The 21087-nt window shown below is 39.4% G+C and overlaps 2 protein-coding genes across 2 annotated transcripts in view; both read right to left on the bottom strand.

The window, feature by feature from the left end:
- Nucleotides 1-10373, bottom strand: part of si:ch211-266k8.4 — a 58065-nt gene extending 47692 nt beyond the window's left edge. Inside the window, exons 1-9 of the mRNA XM_035664429.1 lie at nucleotides 10161-10373; nucleotides 9392-9479; nucleotides 9176-9283; nucleotides 7251-7443; nucleotides 6792-6917; nucleotides 5523-5646; nucleotides 4927-4996; nucleotides 2831-2945; nucleotides 1709-1826 (exon numbers count right to left, since the gene is read on the bottom strand). Coding sequence (XP_035520322.1) covers nucleotides 1709-1826; nucleotides 2831-2945; nucleotides 4927-4996; nucleotides 5523-5646; nucleotides 6792-6917; nucleotides 7251-7443; nucleotides 9176-9283; nucleotides 9392-9479; nucleotides 10161-10303 — 1085 coding nt within the window. The 5' untranslated portion in view covers nucleotides 10304-10373. The remainder of the gene's footprint in view (nucleotides 1-1708; nucleotides 1827-2830; nucleotides 2946-4926; nucleotides 4997-5522; nucleotides 5647-6791; nucleotides 6918-7250; nucleotides 7444-9175; nucleotides 9284-9391; nucleotides 9480-10160) is intronic.
- A 2484-nt stretch (nucleotides 10374-12857) lies between these two features.
- Nucleotides 12858-18051, bottom strand: olfml1 (olfactomedin-like 1). The gene is made up of 8 exons (XM_035665828.1): nucleotides 17530-18051; nucleotides 16360-16463; nucleotides 16054-16244; nucleotides 15704-15807; nucleotides 14789-14980; nucleotides 13780-13960; nucleotides 13531-13690; nucleotides 12858-13279 (listed from the first exon to the last, which is right to left on the bottom strand). Exons 1-8 carry the CDS (start codon nucleotides 17656-17658, stop codon nucleotides 13123-13125), a joined length of 1218 nt encoding a protein of 405 aa, XP_035521721.1. The 5' UTR covers nucleotides 17659-18051; the 3' UTR covers nucleotides 12858-13122.
- Between the last annotated feature and the right edge of the window lie 3036 nt (nucleotides 18052-21087).

Below are 21087 nucleotides of genomic sequence, written 5' to 3' on the forward strand. Positions count from 1 at the left end.
GAAACAGACAGACAGAAACTAAATAAATCATCCGCAGAGTGTGAAGCTGATCTTTGACTGGTGACGTAGGGTGTGCTGGGAGTCATTGTTGCAACCTATGACTGAGGTGACAGCTGATTGACAGCCAAGTGTAGACAGACAGGCACATGAGATAGATGAGCCTCTCAACCGACCATTAATCAGAATGGCCTATATGGGTGCATGACAACTCCTTTTTCCACCATTCACAGAGACTAAAAGAGCAGAGATCCTTGAGGAAAATTAAGAGAGGTTGAAGATCTCACCTCACTACCCTCCTTCATTTCTCTTTTTCTCTTTTTATACCCCCCTCCCCAATTAGTGTACCTTCTTTCTCTAGCCGCTTCTTTCTGACCCTCTATTCATCTTTTTTTCTCTCTTCTACCCCATTCGCTCCCTTCCCCTTTTTCTTCAAACAGTATCTTCCCAGTGTAAAGGGATCCTGCCCTGGGAGACAGTCGGACCACTTAGTGTTGACTTCTGACCAGGCTTTCATAATGATGCCAAGCAGCCAACAAGGACTTCTCAATGTGACGTGATGGCAGGCTGCCCACTGTACACCAGAGCTAGAACAAAATGGGACTGTCAGTGCTGCCCTTGATGCACGCATATACAAACACAAGAAGAGGTTCACACATGGATCAGGAAGAGCTGTATCTTTCCTTGTAGCACAGGAATAAAAGCTTACTGTTAACCCAACCCATCTGTGGCAATAGATGGTAATAAAAGCTAGATGTAAAATGTTGCAAATAAAGCATTAAAAATGGTCAAACAGTTGTTTAGCTGTTCTCTATAATAATCCTAAAGATTTGTCCTTCATAATCCACTTTGCAAGTCATTGGTGCGTACCTAGCACAACTTCTCCCCCGTCTAGCTCATGATAAAGTGCTTTATCACTGCCTGTGACACAGCTACGTTTATGGAAACTACTTGGCTGTGTAGCCTCCATTTATCCAGAGTCTACTGCACAGATCTTAGTCCAATGTAAACAAACTTGGGACCTTTTTTACAATGAGAAGCACACAAGTGTGACATTTAAGTAGTTGAAGGGAGCTTATCTATTAAAACAAATATGATAAACTGGATTTTATTAATCACTGTGCACCAGTCTGTCACACACACACACACACACACACACAGAGAGAGGCTGTATACACAAACCCAGTGACCCTGCTGAGTTGCCATAACAACAGCTCCATGTCAACAAAACATGTCCGTCGGCATGTGACGTTTATATTCAACATAGTGAAAGACGGACAGAGGGGTCCAACTGAAAGCAGCATGGGCTGCCACTGAAGAAACTAATTTAGCATAAAGGATGTTTAATCCAAACATGTACAAAAACAACCACAGCAAAACAATGACACTCTACTTTTCCTGGAATGTTTGGTGTCAAAACATGTCCAGTCCTGATGAGCTGATTGATATTCATGAGCTGCCATGGAGTTTTATTTAGGGAAAAGTCTAAAACTGAGCGCTCAGCTCTGAGAACTGTGCGGGGCATTCTTCAGAGGGATCCATCTCTTTCAGCACAATTACGAGGGTGGTCTGGGACAATATTCATGGATGTACGACAACATATTTGATGCTATTTTGTGCTAAACAAAATGTGGATCATGGACAGCCACACAACTATGTGAGGATGAATATAAGAAGTGTCATAAGCCATATTCAGCTTGACTTTACTTACACATCAACAGGTACTCTCAACAGCAGGGGTAACACTGCTCCCTCATCATGCAGGTCCAGCAGTCGGGGCTCCAGCAGCTCAATGATGGTCAGAGCCGTGCGGAACACAGCTGATAGGCCTGAGGAGGAACAGTGGGATTTCCAAACATGATTGCTGTATGCTTTGTTAATACAAAGTAGGTGTAAAGTAGATAAGATAGAAAAGATGAAAAACAATGAATGTTGCAAGTTATCACTTATAACATAATGATCATTCCCCTGACACTGGACCAAGTAAGGGATAATCACAGGGAGGCCGGGCAATGAACAGTTCGTCTCGGGCGGTAAGCCGTCCACCAGCCGGGCATATCAAACTGTTTATTGCCCGGCCTTGAGGTGATTATCCCGTTTATTCTACTTCTTACTTGCCAACATAATTAAAAAATTAAATACTTTTAATATTTCGTATTGCATTGCTTATTAAAATGCTATACTCTGTGTGGAGCATCTCCCTCAAAAAAGTAGTCCCCTTTAGAACGACGGTGAATAACGTTAGGCGTCAGCTGTAAGCTAATTCGTTTCTATAGCGCAACCACACAAGGCTGCCATTCTTGATTCACTAACGTTAGTTAGAAACGTAGTTGCGCATGTATCTCGCTTGGCGAAACAATGTAGTCGGACTGAGGGAGCCCCTCCGATAGATTTTCCGACACATTTTTTAGAAACTTTTTTTAAACAAGGTGTTTATTTTTACAATGCACTCTGGGTTTGAATGTATGTTGATTGAAAAAAAATACAAGCGGCATATTGATCTACTTAGATGACGCTGTGCTCAGTCAGCGGGCAATATGCCGGGTTAATGCCCTCCTCCCAGCCAATCAGAATCAAGCATTCTTAAACGAAGTAGAATAAATACAATGATGCCCACATTCATAAATAATAATAATAATAATAATAAGAATAATAATAATAATAATAATATAAAAAGATAACTATTGTCTTGGACACTGAAGACTATTTACTAGAAATATTTTATTGCCCCCTCCACATTAAGTGAATGTGAGTAAATGATAAATCTACATCATTTCAGTGTGTTTCATCTGCTTGCTTATACATTTGTGCATGCATAAACATGTGTACACACCGTGCAGAATGATGAGATCCCAGACAGCCAGGACAGAGTCCCAGCAGGGTAGGGATGAGAAGAGAGTGAGGAACCATGGCATCACAAAGTAGACTGATAAGACTCCTACTGACTCCTGCAGGGAGGTTGGGAAAATAGGGAGGGTTGATTTGGCATAACCAAACATTGTATTCAAGACTTGCTTCACTGCCAATTTCTGTCAGCTATGCTCCATTACTGATCTCCATCCACGATGTATGCACTTTCTTGAATGGAATTTCTTAAATAGTGTCACACACTTATTAACAACCATTAGCTTCCCAACAATGCATTTCTCATTTTTAACTAATTCTGGTGTTTAAAGTCCACTGCTTGTAACACTGGACATACGTCTTACAGAATAAGATCCAAATATTATGTATGCATGTATTCATGTTGATGCCTGGCATTCAAAATGCATTAAGTCTCTGTTTTCTCAGATTGGGTACAACACAAGTAAAAAAAATCTGCTTACAGCTCGCTTGCCTTAACTCTGCTGAACAGCTCTATTACAAAGGAAATGCTGACCACTGATCTCTAATAGGCTTTTTCTGTAAAGGGGTAAAACTATTGTGCCTACAATAAACTCCTGTGGTGTGTGTGTATGTATATGTGTGTGTTGGCTCCAAAAGGGCAGCTTTACTCCCAGACCTGCTGAGTCGACGTGAAGTATAACAATCCCTTCAAAGACACTTGAGCAGCACAAACGGTAGCAGTGAATGCATCGGTGTGCAAACACACTTGGACAGAAGACTTTAAACAGAGGAGAACTAAGTTGCAACAGCAACATGGCTGAGAATCGGTTCTGATTGAGTATAGCAGTGCCTTCTATCTACAGCCATGTTAGCGGCTCGGTGAGGCTCTGCTTGGACATAGTGGTCCTTTGACCTAAATGCAGACATACACATGCCAACATGCTGACAATGATAATGTTAGCACACTGATGTTTAGCAGGTACAGTGTTTACCATGGTAGCATGCTAGCATTTGGTAATTAGCATAGACACAAAATACAGCCAAGGCTGATGGGAATGTCATTAGTTTTGTAGGCATTTGGTCTTAAACACAGTACTGGACACATTTGAACTTTAATCTGATGATGGTGCTAAATCGAAAAAAAGAAATGAGTATCTGCACCATACTTTATCCAATAGATGGAAAACCACAAACCTCATGACACTAGAGGAAAAGTCAGGGACTCACCAAAGTCAGTAGAATTAATCCTATGTCAACCATGAATACCTATAATAATAATAATAATAATAATAATAATAATCTGTATCTTCCAGTTTCAATGTGTAATGGCAATATAACACAGCTTATGTATACACAGAGTGTTCTCCTACATTTAGACTAATTATAGTTTTTCACATTTGCAATCTTTCGTAAATAAACAAGTCCTCAATTTTGGCTTATGCCATATTACTTCTGCCCATGGTTGTATGCATTTAGCTCTTTCATGGTAATTTGAACTCCACTTCCACATTTGCCTATGGCAAACAAATCTGATAAAGTGATAACATCTTTTTGTATAATATGTCACTCCATTTCTGTAGCTGCAAAGAGTGGGCTGCATGTCTGCTGTGAGGTTCACTAAATGAAAATAGTTTTAGAACAGTTGGAAAGGAGAAAGAAAATGGCATAGTGGTAGGCATGCGTGCAAACAGTAATACTGCAGAACATGACAAGCCTAGAGCCTAATGCATGAATGACAGAAGAGGCCCTGTTGCTGATGGATTCATTACAGTGGCCTCTACCTCACAGATGAACTACTCATCACTTGGACATATCTGGCCTGAAACACAAATGCACACACACACACACACACACACACATACACACAGACAATCTTTCTTGTCATTCTGATTTTCAGAAGCGTTTTCCCTTTGAGCATCTCCAGAAATTCCATACTTTCCTACCATTTTTAATGTCGCTCATGATCAGCACCATGTTGAAATTCATGCCTGCATGTCACTTAGTCAGCGTGTCATTTTACAGAGAATTGAAGTGTATCATCAGGTTTCTCCTTTAATGTACAAACCTACTGAGTGAAGATCTGATTGGAAATGAAGCACTCACCATGTGTTGAGAGAGCTGTGGCTTCCTGTGTTTCAGGAACTGGTCAAACACCTTCACCTGATGCTGGACTCTGATTAGATCAAAAATAACAGCATTGCTTAGTTTAGTGTAGCTGTGCCAGATTACCAATTCCAGGAAAACAGATACAGAATTTGGGAATTACACAGACAGTTTGTTTCAGTGACCAATTTGAGTTGAACCAATTTTTAGATGCAATTGCAGAAATTCAGTATTTCTGGATTTTTAACATGAATATACGGTATACGCAAATTATAGTGCAAGAGTTTTCTGATCCCCATGCAAAAGTTATGTTGCCACATGTTGCATTGCTCCAAATTAGGATATGTCTGCAGTTTATATTACAAAACACCATAAAAGATTAAATAACAAAACGTATCTTGCCCCGATTTACCTTAATTGTGTACAAATCACTGAATGTTTAATAAAGTCAATTTAAAAGGACATTATATTCAGTACTTTGTGGTACTTCAAAAAATGTCTGTACAATCAGTTTAGAATATTTACAGTACATTTTATTTAGATGTATCATTCAAATGTATGTTTTCATTTATTATATACTTTAAGCCCATTCTTACTTGTTGAGGCTGAGGTCAAAAAGTTCGGTCAGATATTTGGGTTTACCCAACAAGGCAGTCAAAGCCCAAAACGCCTCCTCCTCTCCTAACTGCATCAGCAGCACCGCAGCTATGTAGGACATCCCTGTGACACACACACACACACACACAGAAATACATAAATACTGCATTTCCTAAAGTATGGGGTATGGATGTTTGATACACTACAGTAAAAACATTGAAGATATAGGACTGAACATGTTTTATCAAACATCTGAGAAATCTAAACTAGTTTAGTGGAGCAGCAGCAGTGTACACAGCTAAGCAGGATGGAAGAGCATAACCTTAATATGATTTGTATAGCAACCTATGCATATCTGTCCTCATCTTAACTAATGCATGTTTCCCATGGAAGCAGCATACAGAGAAGGACACACTATAATGCAGAGAAGTATCACTGGGAAGTGGAAACTGTAAACCATAGATGGGATATTAGTCATGAAGAGAAGGAAGTTTCATTTGACATTTCCACCTACTGGTGCGCCAAACTGTCACAAAAAATGCAAAAAAACGAAATACATATATGTAATCTCTTAGCAAATATGTCTGGTATCCAACGAATGACTTTCATCCAGATTCTTTATCCTCTGAAATCAAACTTCCTTTATGAATAGGACAACTGTTTACAATAAACAGCTCAGAGTATGTTTCTGTTTCTTAAGCTAATATCTTAAAAGGAAAATGGGGATAAACACAAAAGACTTGCTTTTTATCTATAGTTCCGTAAAAACAAAAGTCATAAATGCTTGTGCTGATAACATTTTCACAATCTGATTTCCACTTGGTTTTTTCATCCAAATTCCACCTTTATTAATAAATCTGATTTAAAAAAATCTAAATCATCATAAATAAATTAATAATGTGAAAAGGATTTCACTGACATTTCCTGAGCAAAAAAGAGCATGATGCTGTTACTCCTTATTTTAATAGTCCTCTGCTTCCATCAAGTGGTCACATTATGTACTGCATTATGTACTATTTGCACCAAGTTACTGAAACAGTGTGTGAAATTACACATGATGATGTGGGAACACAATGTTAAGCTCAAATGATAATAAATGTCCTCCCCCTGGGGATTTAAAACAGCGCCAACAACCTGATGATAATCACTACAATATCTTTTGCTGGGAAGCAAAGAAAGACAAAAAAAGAGGGAGCACTTCATACCGTTTTCAAAGTATTCTTACAGTCCCACAGGTGTTATATAAATGAGTACAATCAGTCCATTACCTTGACTGTATCCAACCTGCGGGCTGTATTTGGCATAGGCGATGAGGACCCTGAAGAGTTTCGCCTGACCCTCGATGGCTTCTGGGCTTTCCCCCATCAGAGAGCGGTGGGTCGGGAAGGAACGCTCTATGGAACAGGTCAGATTAATTATACCTGGTGTTCCCCGGGTCTCTTTTTATTTACATCAATTTCTAATGCTGTTCTCTGGTAATAACAAAACCTCAATCGTAACCCTATACATGGTGCAGTACAGAAGAGAGGTACATTCATTGTGCAATGCTCTACAAGAAGCAATACTAAAAGTATAATTCAACACGTTTTTACAACATTTTGAGGACTAAATAATCTGTTTTAAATTCAGTCCTCAACATGAGTCAAAATATGTAGCCATGTTCTCAACTGAAAACATTCAACATGCACACACTGAGCCTAGAGCTTAATTCCACTGTTTGAGCTTACGGAGGTCCAGGGCAATCTGTCTGAAGAGTGTGATGTCATCTACAGAGTATCGGGGCTCGGGGCAGTTGGAGGACTGCTGATGGTTCAAATCCAGGTCGTTTTGGGTGTCGCTCAGTGTGGCAATTGCCGACAGGATGCCGTACTCACTGACTCCCAAGTCCACCAAGGGCCCTCGCACCTCTGACAAGCACTTCTGTTGGAGAAAGCCCGACACAATGGAAATCAATCAATAACACTTCTGCTGAATGAACGGCAGAGTAAGAGGCAGGGTTCATCACTCATAAGCTGCTTTGGTTAGGCAGCGACTAAATATACAGCCAACCTGGATTAGTTCAACTACAATGAAATCACAGTAACGAGTAGCGGTGGGGCAAATGGAGCTTTCTGAAGCGCTGAGCCAAAATGGCGACATCTCCTTGCCAATTCCTGGTGTTGCACTTACAGGAAGGCTCAAGGCAAGACAAGTACAAATGGTCTCACTGTTGTCTTTGATATTGTTCAATAAAAGTTATATTATATCAAGTGAAACAGAGTCTACAGCTCTGCTTTTAACCCTCTCTGATACAAGAGTGACATATTGAGGCCTCCCTTGAGGTGGTCATGTTGAAACGAGGCATTGAAGCATCCTACCATTGTACTCCTGCTTTGAAAGGTCAATCCTGTGTCGAGTGTCTTGTTTACTTCGATTACACACTTGTCAGTTTAACTAACTAACTACCATTTTCAATTTACTAAATCTGCACATTCATTTTTCTATTAATCAATGAATCATTTTGTCTATAAAATGTCAGAAAATAATGAAAATGTCCATTACAATACTGACATATTTGTGTTGGCTCATCTGTCCAGTGACTAACTGATTCATTGCCTAATTGTATATTGTATTGCATTATTGGTCAAGTCACCAGTTCTTATACAAAAGGACCAGGGCTGCAACCAACACGTTTGGTTTTCATTTAATCTGCTGACTATTCTTTTGACTAATTCAATTGAATTGTCAAAAGCAGAACACAAGCTGATGTTTTCAAATGTCTTGTTTTGTCTGATCAACAGTCTAAAACCCAAAAGAAATATCCAGCTGACAAAAATGCAACAAACAAATGCAGCAAATCCTCACATCTGAGAAGCTGAAACAAAGGAATGTTTGTCATTCATTATTTGCTATTTTTGCTAAAACAATGGCTGGAAAGACTCAAGGTGATAAATCAATGATAAATTCAGCTCTGAATAGAACAGTAGAATGATTTCCAACTTGCAGTCGCAGAGTTGTAGCTGATGTTATATTGACATTGACATGTTAAAGAATTCTTTTGAAAATGATGAAAAGATTGCTGTTAAAAAAACAATACAGTTTTCTGTGTGTGTTTTTTTTTTTTTTCAATAATTTAATCCTGGAAATCACTTCCTTAATAAAACCAAGTGAGTAAAAGTATAACAGTATAAAAAGTTAGGTAGAAGAAATCCAAAAACATATCTGGTAGTGTAGTAGGGATGCACGATATTGATTCGACACAATAACCGATAATTACCTGCTTCTCGTGGCCAATACTGCATTTTTGAATTTTAAAAATTAGTTCATAACCTGTAGTTTTTACACACTTACAAGAGAGGTAACGCCAGAGTGAGCAAAGACGGATGGTTTAATATTCCATGGCTCTGATATGACCAAATCTAACGGATATCACAACAAACAACAGGTCTGACTCTTTATATGTTCACAAAGAAACTTCAACCATACTTTGGCTTCCATAAAACATAAAGTCTATCAATTGTTCTTGCATAAGAATTCCAAATAAATGATTATTGTTATGTCAACCAATAACGTATCCCTATCTTTTGGCACTGTTGAGAAAACTCTGTTCCCACTTCCAAACTCACAGTGTAATTTCGCAAGGGAGTACGTCTCACGTCTCGTTGTGCTTTACCTGGTAGTTAAAGTCACTGGTTTCTCTCAGGCTGTCAAGGGTGAGAAGACACTTCCACACTCTACCTCGCAGGCTTGGAGGAATACCCATCCTGATAAATCGCTCAATCTGAAAACAAATTAAGAGTGTGAGGGAGCAGCAAGATGTGCGTTTACAACTATTGCATGGTTCAAAACACGAGGGTAGATTATTAACAACGCTGGAGACACGTCTCACCTGGCTCTTGCAGATAAAGCTGGCTCCATTCCAGTAGCTGAGCAGCTCACACAGCTCTTTCACCCTCACCGAGCTCAGCTGGGGGTAGCTGACAGACAACACAACGACGTGGATTCAGACTCATTCAACAGTTTTATTCAAATCAGGCTCATATTCACACTTTCTGTAAAGGCAAACAGTGTGTGTGTGTGTGTGTGTGTGTGTGTGTGTGTGGGCTCTGCTCTACAGCTTTAGGGTTAACAGTATACACAAGCTAACTACAGTTAGACATGCTGGAGCGACTTATCCACCTAAAAGAATGAATTTGTGAAGCAATATCAGTGGACACATTTCTATTAACGGTACTAATACCTAAATTGTGTCTCAAAGGTTTGTCAAATCTGACAAGTAACGTTAAATAAGCACCATTAAGCATAATTTGTTTATTTTAATTGCATTTTTTGGTCACCAAATGGTTGGTTCACTTTTATACTTAACAAGACACCACTTCAACCGACACAGCAGTCTAATATAACGTTACGTTAAGTTTAACATAAGTTAGGCATAACAGCGCTTTGAATATCACTGACACCGTTTTAACGACGTTTTTGTAATTACTTAACGGTAACAAGAGTGAAAAGAATAAAATGAAACACAATAATGTATGAGGAATAAAAAAAAGTTAGCGTTAATTTAACTTTCCTCGGGAACTTTAAATGCCCAGAGTCACGGCATGTCGAGTTATTAACGTTAGCTGACGTTAGTTTTCAGGAGTTACCCAGTCCCGCACCTGTAATCATGACATCGGTGATGAAGTTTTTGGTCCTTTCGTTTAGTAAGAGCAAAGCCGAATTCATCGAAACGCAGGTTCTCACTGCGTCTTCTAATCGTTGAGCTTCTCCTGCTGGCGTTACTACCGCTTCTCCTCCTCATAGTTGTAAAAGGCAGCCGGTTGAGCAGTTTCAAAAACACCTCAGCAGTCAACAATGCCCCGTGAGCTGAGCCGTTGCTGTCAAACTCAACGGTCAGCCTTGAGCCGCCCCTTTCTTACGTCACCACCAACTGAAAATGGGCGGGATGAATCAGAGCCCGTTAAACAAAGAGGAGCCAGCTGCGGACAGCGCTGAGCGAAAAGCGAAACAAGATACATACATTACAACCTGGCACCAGCTCCATCATGGTCATCAAAACTGTTATTTAACTTAACTTAACTGTAAGTTAAATAACAAGAATATTAGGTGTGTGAGAGAGAGAGAGAGAGACTGGCATACAGATTTATCAACCACAATAACATGAAATTAAACTTTAGTTATTTCATTAATGTAATCTCAAAATATATATTATTATTATTTCAGGAAAGTTATACATGCCACAACCTGAAGGACAGTGAGTGACCTAACTTAGACACACACACGTACATTTAAAAAGGTTCTTACTTGACATGTGTTTTTTAACTACTCTTAAAGTTTCTTTTCTTACTAAATCTTATATAAATATACTTTACACTTAATTTCACAATCTAAATGTATGTTTCCCATGCCTTGAATTGAATTAAGTGCCCCTACCTCTCTGATAATGTGTGATCCTATAGACCAGGGGTCACCAACACGGTGTCTGCGGGCACCAGGTAGCCCCCAAGGACCACATGAGTAGCCCTCAGGCCTGTTTCTAAAAATGAAAATTGGAATATTAATATTTTCTGTTTCCCATCTTGTTAAGTCATTGTTGATAATTATTGTGAGAGTCATTAACGTGATCAGTGTCTTCACATAGATGAGTATCATAATCTTAATAATAAATATAACTAAAGGCAAACTGAGCAAATTTATTATTTCAGAAGAGTGTATCATGTATCAAACTGGTAGCCCTTCGTATGACTCAGTACCCATGAAGTAGCTCTCAGTTTCAAAAAGGTTGGTGACCCCTGCTATAGACAGTAGGACCCATGGCAACCAGGAACTCAAACATGGACTCAGTAAATAGTTCCATCTATTAAAACTGCATTAGCAAAATTGGGTGCTTTTGGTGTCCCCCGGATCACCAATACATTGGTATTTTAATAATGCACGAATTGAAACAGAAAAAGAAAACAATCATGTGAAGTCAGTAAGAACACACATGAATGATTGAATGAATGAATGAATGAATGAAGCACCTGTGAGATATGAAAAAAGTATTGGGTCTGTGGGTATCCCAGTCGGCAGGATGAGGATAAATCATAGTGTTGTTTTAAATGCAGATATTAGATCTCTCTATAACTACATGTGTCTCTGACTATGCTGTCATTATAAATGTAAATTATAAAACATGGGGGGAACCCTGTGAGTCACTCCCCCCTGACATCAGTACTACCGTGCTGCCTCATCATCACTTCACAGTAAACCCCTATTTGATCACAGTGTGCATTATCACTGATGACAAATTCCATAGTCATCATCACTACTTTCTGTATCATAATCAGTGTAAGGAGGAATAATCCTCTTATATGCAGGTAAAGATAAAGCTTCCAAACTACCTCACATCTCTTCGCTAATTTAAATCTCATAACACGCAATCCAAAAAACTACCTAGCCAGATTATATATTACCTATAGGCTCAGTCAGCCTAAATGTTTCTCTGTGTGTGCATATGTGGGTGTGGCTAGATAAGTGTACAGGTATATATGTGTGTATTATAGGTCATACACATGTGAGTCATCCAGGCAAAGCCACAATAACTTCATATACTATACACACATAGCAATATTGGTCTGGCCACACACACAGTCCACATAGACCCCAGATACAGCAATGAATTATAGTCCACATGTGTGCCAGATCTGGTAGCCACATATATATAGACATAGCTATATCTCAGCCAACTGTATGATCATAGATGGCCCTGTTCTAGCCCTGTGTTGGACCAGACAGGTTTCAGCACTGGCTCCAGATGTCAGCTAAAAACCTTAACTAAGACACTTCATTAATACAGACACTTGCCAAAATGAATAATGTGTCAAAGACAGTATTATAAACAAATACTGATTTTTCAAAGTTTCTTCCTCTCTTCTCTTATAGTTCCTTCTTTTCTCCCCTCTCCTCATCTCCTTCCTCCACTTCATTCCTCTCTTCCTCTCCTCCCCAGTCAGCACTGTATGTGTAGTAATGCGTAGACATAAAGTCAAATAAGCACATTTAGCCAGTAAACACTAGAACTGAACACTGAACACCTGTGTGGCCCAACACAGGACCAGAACAGGGCAGCTATGGTCATACAGTTGGCTAAGATATGGCTATGTCATGGACCAAATGTCTCTATTTGGCCCACATGTGGACCACAGTTCATTGCTGTATTTGGCCCGAGTGTATGGGCCAGACCAATTTTGCAATGTGAGACAGGTGTGTTAAAAATGTGATAACAGCTTATCTGATGAGTCAGCTTTTCCATAGTCTATCTTAGCCTAAAAACTGTAAATCACTCATTGAGGGCAAGTTAAAGAAAATACATGTGACACCTAAATGTGCTTTATTGTGGTGATACAAGGTATAAAGCCTACATAATGTATAAAATGCCTTTGGTTGGACTTTATGTCTGTAATAATTAAGAGCGATAAAGGCAGCATCCATTGCCAGCAAAGGATCACTATACTGAACAACAGCAGATTATAAACTACTCATCAATAACTTTCCTTAACTGATGCTATTATAAGTGATGTTTATTGCATAACTTTGGATTGATAACACAGGTTTTGAAAGGGCGAACGCTGTAGATCTTCATTCGGCAGTGACTTGGTCATGTCTGCGTGTCTCCACTTTGTATATTGTCTGGTAGCCGTCGTCCCAGGCATACAGCTGTTTGTCTCCAGGGTGATAGTGGATGCTGCTGTGGCTGGTGTAGCGCTTTGGGAAGAACATCACGGGACTCTCATCACTGCAGATGGATGGTACAGAAGAGAGAAAATGTTTAATCAAATTTAAAGATCGCTTCAGCTGTGAAAAGCTTAATGATGTGAATGCAAAAGGTCTGTGTGAATCTGGATAAAAAGTCTCTTCTGATTGAACATTTAACTGAAACCGTTTTCTGTTTTTCTGTGCATGCACATGTGGATGGTTAATTTAGAGGGTGCGTGTTTTTGTGAGTGTGTAGGCGGCTGTATCAGGTTATAATGTGTGTAGTTCAACCTGTGGATGGTGTCATGGATGTCATAGAGACACTGTATGGTGGAGCGTCCTCCATAGCGTGTGTTGTAGACAACATAGAGGGTCCCACATATTAGGAAGGCTCCTTCAGCATCACGGCTTCTACACTGTGTATCCCAGGTATATTCTACTGCCAAAGTTCCTGAGGTAGAAACAAAAAACAAAACAGTATAGGCCAGGTTACGTTTCTTACATATATGTATGTATAAACCTAGGGGTGGTATGCTCTACCTTTGTCCAGTTTAGTAATGACCAGGTTTCCTCCGTACTCAGGGTCAGCATGGATGACCCAGAGGCCGAGTTCATCCACAGCCATGTCTAAGTAGGTGTTGGGGTTCAGACTGTATACTGGTAGACGGCCTGCTCCTGGTAGCAGTGTACTGTCCACCACTGTTCCATTCAACAGGTCTACCTTTATGTGATGGAAACAGAGAGACAAATGACAAATGTAGGAACATTATACACGTTATAGTTTTGATATTGGTGTCAGACGTGTTGTAACCACATGGTTTGGATTTGTACAAATAGGACTAAGAGTCTACAGCCATGCTAGTGGCTCAGTGAGGCTGAAATGCTAATGTCAGCATGCTAACATGCTCAACAAAACAATGCTAACATGCATATTTAGCAGGTAAGGGTTTGTCATGTTCAACATCTTAGTTTAGTAGCTTGCTAAAATTGCCACTAAATACAAAGTACAGCTAAGGCTGATGCGAATGTCATTACGCTTGCAGGTATTTGGTCATAAACCAAAGTATTGGACAAATTCAAATTTTAACTTCCTGATGGCAAAATATGAAAAGGTATAATATGACCAAAGTTATTATAATTTATCCTGAGGGGGACATTAATATCTGTGCCAAATTGCATGGCAATCCATTCAATAGACGTTCTGTAGCAATTACATGTGCTCTAACAAAAAGTACCCTGAGAAAAGTTGGCTCATTTTGCTGGAACAAAATTGTTTCTTTTGGCAGCATTAGCTCAGTGACCTCAGCTAACACAGAACAGAGAAGGAAATAGGACAAAAATCTACTCCCCAATGACTAAGCTTCTCTAAAGTGATCTGGACTCAGTCTCCATCCAAAAGCTCCACAGCAGTTTTAATTCAGCATGAAGTCAAATCAACAGACTGCAATCAATTCAACCCTTTTATATCTAACAAACATAGTGCAAATGAAATGCCTTGATGGGAAACACAAATATAAAATATTGGGCTTTGATTAGTTCAGCCACACACCTTTAGTATTTGGTTGGGTGTGTCCGCCTTGTGGCAGTAGAGGAATCCATTATAGACCACATGACCTGTCCCCTGCCAGTGGAAAGGCAGCTGCACCACCTTAGCTGGTGGAGTGGTAGTCCTCTCTGTGAAACTCTGCAGAGAAACATACTCCAGCAGGGTGTTGTTACGAATTCCACTGAGCAGATAGACCTGAAAGATTTACAGATGTGACCAGTCGAGAAGTGAGTAAAAATAATATTGTGCAATTCAGCATTGTTGTTTTATTCTTGGCTTTAATATAATGATTTTCTTAATCTGTGGTATTTATGCAATCAGCGACTCTTCTTTCAGATTAGATTTCTCTCTTGCTGATAAATGCCATTGTGATATATGCAAAATCTAGAAAGGAGGCATTACTCTTTGATTCTGATGGACTGACACAAAAACCTGATATTGATAAGATCCCCTCCAGACATGTATTCAGACACACACAAATAGTCTGCTTGGATCATAATGTGCGTCTGATGTGCAAAAAGTACAATTTCCATGTTAAAATCCTTAAAAAAAATAAAATTCTAAGTAAGTGTTGCTTTTTTTAACAATATTTTTTGTTAAAATAACTTTTAAAGTTCTACAGAGTACAGTGAAGCTCAAACATCTAAATGTGGGCTGTGGTGGTGGATATGGGCAAAACCACGATGTCAGCAATCATTCCAAACTAAATATAACTGCTAAAGAGTGTATGTAATGTGATCCAGGGTGAAGAACAATTCATTTTTAATGTTATGAGAAAAGGTCAGTGAACGTCCATCGGCAGCCCCATGCTGAGAGGAAGATAAGCACAGTCTGCTGCCCAGAAAGAAACACAGCTGTTTCTCCACTGTAAACACTTCTCTAATTACTGTAATTACATCATCTTTAAAAAGAACAGACCTTAGTTGATCCTTCAGAGGGGTCCTTGAACCAGGAACCAGAGGTATCTCCTGTCCTCTTCACAATCTTGAGAGACTTGATTTGACTCAGGGCAGTGCTGCAGTCTGGAGATGTTGGAGAAAAGGCCACGAATGAATGGATTTTTATTGAATAGTACAGCACAACATTACGTACAGTACAAGCCTGTTTCTGTTTGTCTGGCTTCGATTATTTGCCCCTTAACTTTTAATATCTTTCTCTTTTTCCCTCCACTAATACATAACCCCACTAGACAGATAAATGCAGTAATCATCAGTGCCACCCACCCACACACACACACACTCTGTACACTCTACACACACACTTCCTACCCTTCTCCACTTTGATCTTGGCTTTCTTTTTTTGCAGGTCCTGTTCTGCAGCCTTTATCTGTTGTTCCAGGAGCGCCTCCTCCATCTCGATGTCAGACTGGGTGGGAATCTTGTTCTCAAGATATTCCAACTCTCTCTCCACCCGGTCTACTCGCACAGACACACTGTCCACCAGGCTCTTCACCTCCGATCTGTGGAGCAAAACACTTCAGTTCTGAAGTTCCTTCATTTAGTCACATACTATTTCATTCATCCATTCTTGTTACTATTGTCCATTTAGGGCCAATGTTATTCAGACAGGCCTACCTTACAACGCTGAGAGTGGAAAGATAACCCCTGATTTCAGAGGAGAGGTCATAGGTCTTCTGGGTGACACCCACTGTGTTTTGCTCGCAATGATTCAGACGCTCCTGATATCAGTGAAACAGAGAACATGTGTTGTAGATACAGAGTTAAATCAAGAACATGTGCCTTTTGAAAGAAGAAATACATTCTTCAACATTGGTGAATTCATAAAGAATAAAACACACTCTTGCTCATTTCAGTACGCCTCAGCAGTTTTGCTGCTCAAGCTCTACTTGCTCTACTTGCTATCTTGCATGTCTAGTAGGTTGTAGTGGCTATAACGTAAGCTAATGTTAGCAAATTTAATTAGATATTGCAGTATACATATAGTGAGTCAGTTCAGTAATTATGCTTACCTGATTGTGCAACTGTTAAACTACATTTTAGCATTGTTGTCTTTGGTTGCTGCTCAGCAAGCTAACTCACTTTAAGTCAGGAAAAAAAAAGGAGTTTTCCATTAAACTCAGCTTTTGAAACAGATGGATGGCATGGGCTGGCAGAAAAAATGCCTGGGCAGCCTATCTGGTAGCAAATGCTGTTAAATGTAATATAAGACTAAGTGATAGGCTTAAGTTCAATTTAAAAACATATTTTTCTGAAGATTTTAGAACAATTTATTGATTTCTAATGCCACATTTAGATATTTCTATTGAATGTTTTAATGTTTTGCTTAACAGCAGCATTAACAACCTCTGATGTTTACGCTAGTACCTGAGAGTGCTCTGAAATGAACTACATCATAGTACATTACCTCACTGAGCTTTACAGTATACTGTATCTCTACAGATGACTAACATATTTGTAGATGTTGACTCAGTCAGATACCCACAGGAAGACATTATACAAATCAGTCAGTTGAGATGCTGCCAGAGCTTTGGCATCCATGTAATCTGAGTATGGTGAAAACACAACGTGATATTCTGCTCTATACCTGCTCATTTTAAGGTCTGATATTTCTAACATCATAGCAAGAAAAGCTGAAAATTTTATGCAGTACAAGATAGTAGAATATACTGTATATTTAGGGTCATGTATGAGTAACATTGCAAGCAGTAGTTAACAGGGTTGAGGTTGTAGTGCTCTGAGGGATGCAGGTACCTGATGTCAAACAGAAGTGCGGCAAGCACTTACCTCCATCTGAGCCAATCTCCTTTCCAGGTACTGGATTATAAAGGCATCCTGGGACGAACCCTGACTCTGGACTGAACCCACAGTCAGATAGAGAGATAGGAGAAGGACAGGAAGCACTCTGCCAGACATTTCTAGCACTTCTGTCAACAACTCAGCACGGAAACACTGCTTCTACAGTAACAACTTCACTATGTCTGTGTCTGAAATGCTTTGTCAGTGACAATGAGAGCTTTTCCTGTATTTTTCTACAGGAAGTTCTCTTGCAGAGTACAATCCACTAAAACAGTCCCCCACTCTGAAAATAAGCCAAAGGAAAAAACGAAAAAGATCAATCCATATGGCTTCAGTCATGGACAGTCTCGCTGTGCTGAAAGTAGTCTTTGATGGTCTGTAAACGGCTGAATGATCTTTTTTCCTCCTGCTTTGCTTAGAGTTGTTGCTCCAGAACTTTCTGTCTTGTGTCTCCAATCAGTTGTTGCTCTAGTAGATTTGGATCCAAGTAAACCTCACCCACAGTCCCTCCCATCCCCTCTCTCTCTCCCAGTCTCTCTGGCTGTCTCTCTCCCACCCTTCCCCTCTCTGGAGTTTTGTGTATTTGAAGTACAACAGAGAAAACCAAAAGAAAAGGGAGAGAGACAGTGAGCTGCAGTAGGATCAACCAAGATAGTTCATACCCTATTGGTCAATCCTGCAGTTTTTTATTGTAATACTCTCCAGATGGCCCGCTGACACGTCCTCAGTTCCCACACAGAGCAGAAGCTGTTCAATAAAAGTTGTTATGGGTATACAGTATCAGCACCACGTTACACAGATAAGAATATTCAAATTCAGCTACAAAACACACTACTACACAAGTATTTGGTTATCATGCAAGACACAAAGGGTGTTTCCGCCGGCGGGATTACAGGTTTCATTTTAGACATTGTATTATATAGCCACGAAGCAAATATTACATACTTGCCTTGTAATTAATTTGCTCCAAATTCTAGACTGTGATGTAAAATACATGCTATTATCTAATATCATAACCTCCCAAAGCAGTAGTTATTCTGAATGAGGAGACTGAGGGCTTAACAAGTTAGAATACAAATAGATTCATATACAAAAATCCAAGTTTGAACATCTTTGGCAGTGTGGTTTCTGGTCTTATTACCACCCCCGGTTATCCAGATGATATTCTGACTGATTTAGGTCCAAAAGTTATCACTGCCATTATGGATAATTCCTGGTTTGCTGCTGTTGGTTGGCGACTTTTATCTCCATCTGGTGCTTTTTAGAGCCACCTGGGTCTGTTTCCTGGGCTTTTTTGTTATGACAGACAACATCTGGTTGTCAGCCTTCAACACTGTACCAGATCTGGCACATATTAAACACAGACCTTCACTTGAAGACGCAACTGTATGTGAACAAAACAACGATAACAGAGGATAAGACACTAGCACTCTAAAAAAATCTACATATAACTCGTCTTCTTAGCACCTTCTGTTAAGATCTTTAGTGTTTTATCTTTTGTCAGGCCTCTGCAGTTATACCAGCTTTCTACCATGAGATGGCGCCACATCATATCAAGAATACTACATCATGCCACAGTAGCAGGCCTCATCAAGACACACCCACTACAGCCACCCACTCCCCCCACCACCTCACCTGTGGTCTGTAATCATAGCCTATACTGCTCAATCCTGTGTGGGGTGCAGTGGAAATAATAAGGCAGCTGGAAAGTGAAAAGGAACAGTAACAAAGCTTATGATCAGAAATGCGCTCTACTGCCTTTTTGGCTTGCAGCCCCTTAAAATAAATCAATGTGGTATATATGCATGACTCCAAATCACAGGTTTCATACTGTATGTCGGTGGCAAAGGAAATAAGAAAATTACTGTAACTAGAAACAAGGAGTGTGAATGTTGTCCCACCACTTAAATATGAAGCATTTTAACAACTGGTATGAACAGGAGGAATGATTACAGCGAGCAAAACCCTTTTTCAATGTTCTGATCTGACTATTGTTATAAGACAGACTGAACCTCATTTAAAGGGTTCAGTAAGTAATAATACCACACTTTAAATGTACAAGTAAAAGTACAATCAAAGTTTTACATAAAGCAGCAGCGAGGAACTTTATTTGTGCTGATTCTGGAGTCCTCTGGATTGTCTCCACTGCCTACTTTCACTGAATTCAAGGGGAATCCGACCCTGTGGCAAGCATAAAGAATAACATAGAAATAGCCAGTCTTCTCGCTGATGATCTTGTTTGTCTATATAGGTCTTATGAAGGCATCAGTATTAAATTTAGACTGTTTCATAACCAGTTAAAACCTGCTTGTTGATCTAAGTAAAGGTACTGACAGCTGTCAGTGTTATTTTATTGTACTGTATCATTATTACGGACGCATTAAAAGTGACAGCTCATTTGAACTGCTTCAGATACTACTTGGGAATACATAAATTTATAAACAAATAATAAATTTTTATTTAAAATATTAATCTGAAAACTAACTAGTACTGTAACTAAAGGTATAGGATTTTCTTAGAATGCCAGAATTTTAGCCTTCTCCTGCCAAGTTTGATAACTTGCACAACTGTTGTTGAATAGTTGTATGAAAGATACGATATAAATAAACTGTATTATAATTATTTAATATTATAAATATTATCATATTATAATCACATTCAATCAATTATCATTATATTATTATTATTATTATGTGTTCCATTGTGTTGACCAATAAGAGCACAGAGCACTCTTTCCTACAAACTGTAAGAATGGCGATGCAACACAGGAATTACGCTGTATTTCTTTTCAGAAAACTAAAAAAGTAATTATTTGATTATCACCCACCATACCATCAATTATAAATAAATTAATCACACCTGTGGGAGTGACGGCACCATCTGCACATAATACAGTAGGCCTATGTATGCTTCGCACACACATACACCTTTCTACAAGACATTAAGTAAAACAACAGAACCCGTCAAATGACACTCAATGGTTCCCAGGGCATTTACACACCGAAAGCCTAAAAGATCATATCTAGAGCCAGTGTTTGGTTTGTGCGTATATACATTCACACTGACATTGACAATCCCTGGCATAAAAGACACAAAGCTGTGACTGGTTGGGGCCCGATGTGTAGTCGGTCAAAGCAAGAATATGAATAATAAGAAGAAGACCTACAGTAGTCAAAACATGTTCCCTCTTTTATTGATTTAACCATGACCTAAAAGGGTTTTTAAGGTGGCTCATGTGGTGGAGCATGCACCCCATGTACAAAGGAGTCCTTTCTGTAGTGGCCCAAGTTCGATTCCAGCCATCAGCTGTCACTATCAAATAAAGGCAATAAAAGCCCAAATATGATAGTAATCATTTTAAGATTTCTTTCCTTTTTTGTTCTATTTTGGAGTACCTGGCTTTTACCTTGTTTTAGGTGATCAGATTACTCCTAACCCTTCTGTAATCACAGTGTGAAGTGTGTGTGTGTGTGTGTGTGCTTTATACACACACACACACACACACACACACACACACACACACACACACACATATATATAATGAGA

The sequence above is a fragment of the Morone saxatilis genome, unplaced genomic scaffold (genome assembly GCF_004916995.1).
Source record: "Morone saxatilis isolate NCDOM2014 unplaced genomic scaffold, NCSU_SB_2.0 Contig2, whole genome shotgun sequence".
In the NCBI taxonomy this organism is placed as follows: Eukaryota; Metazoa; Chordata; class Actinopteri; family Moronidae; genus Morone; species Morone saxatilis.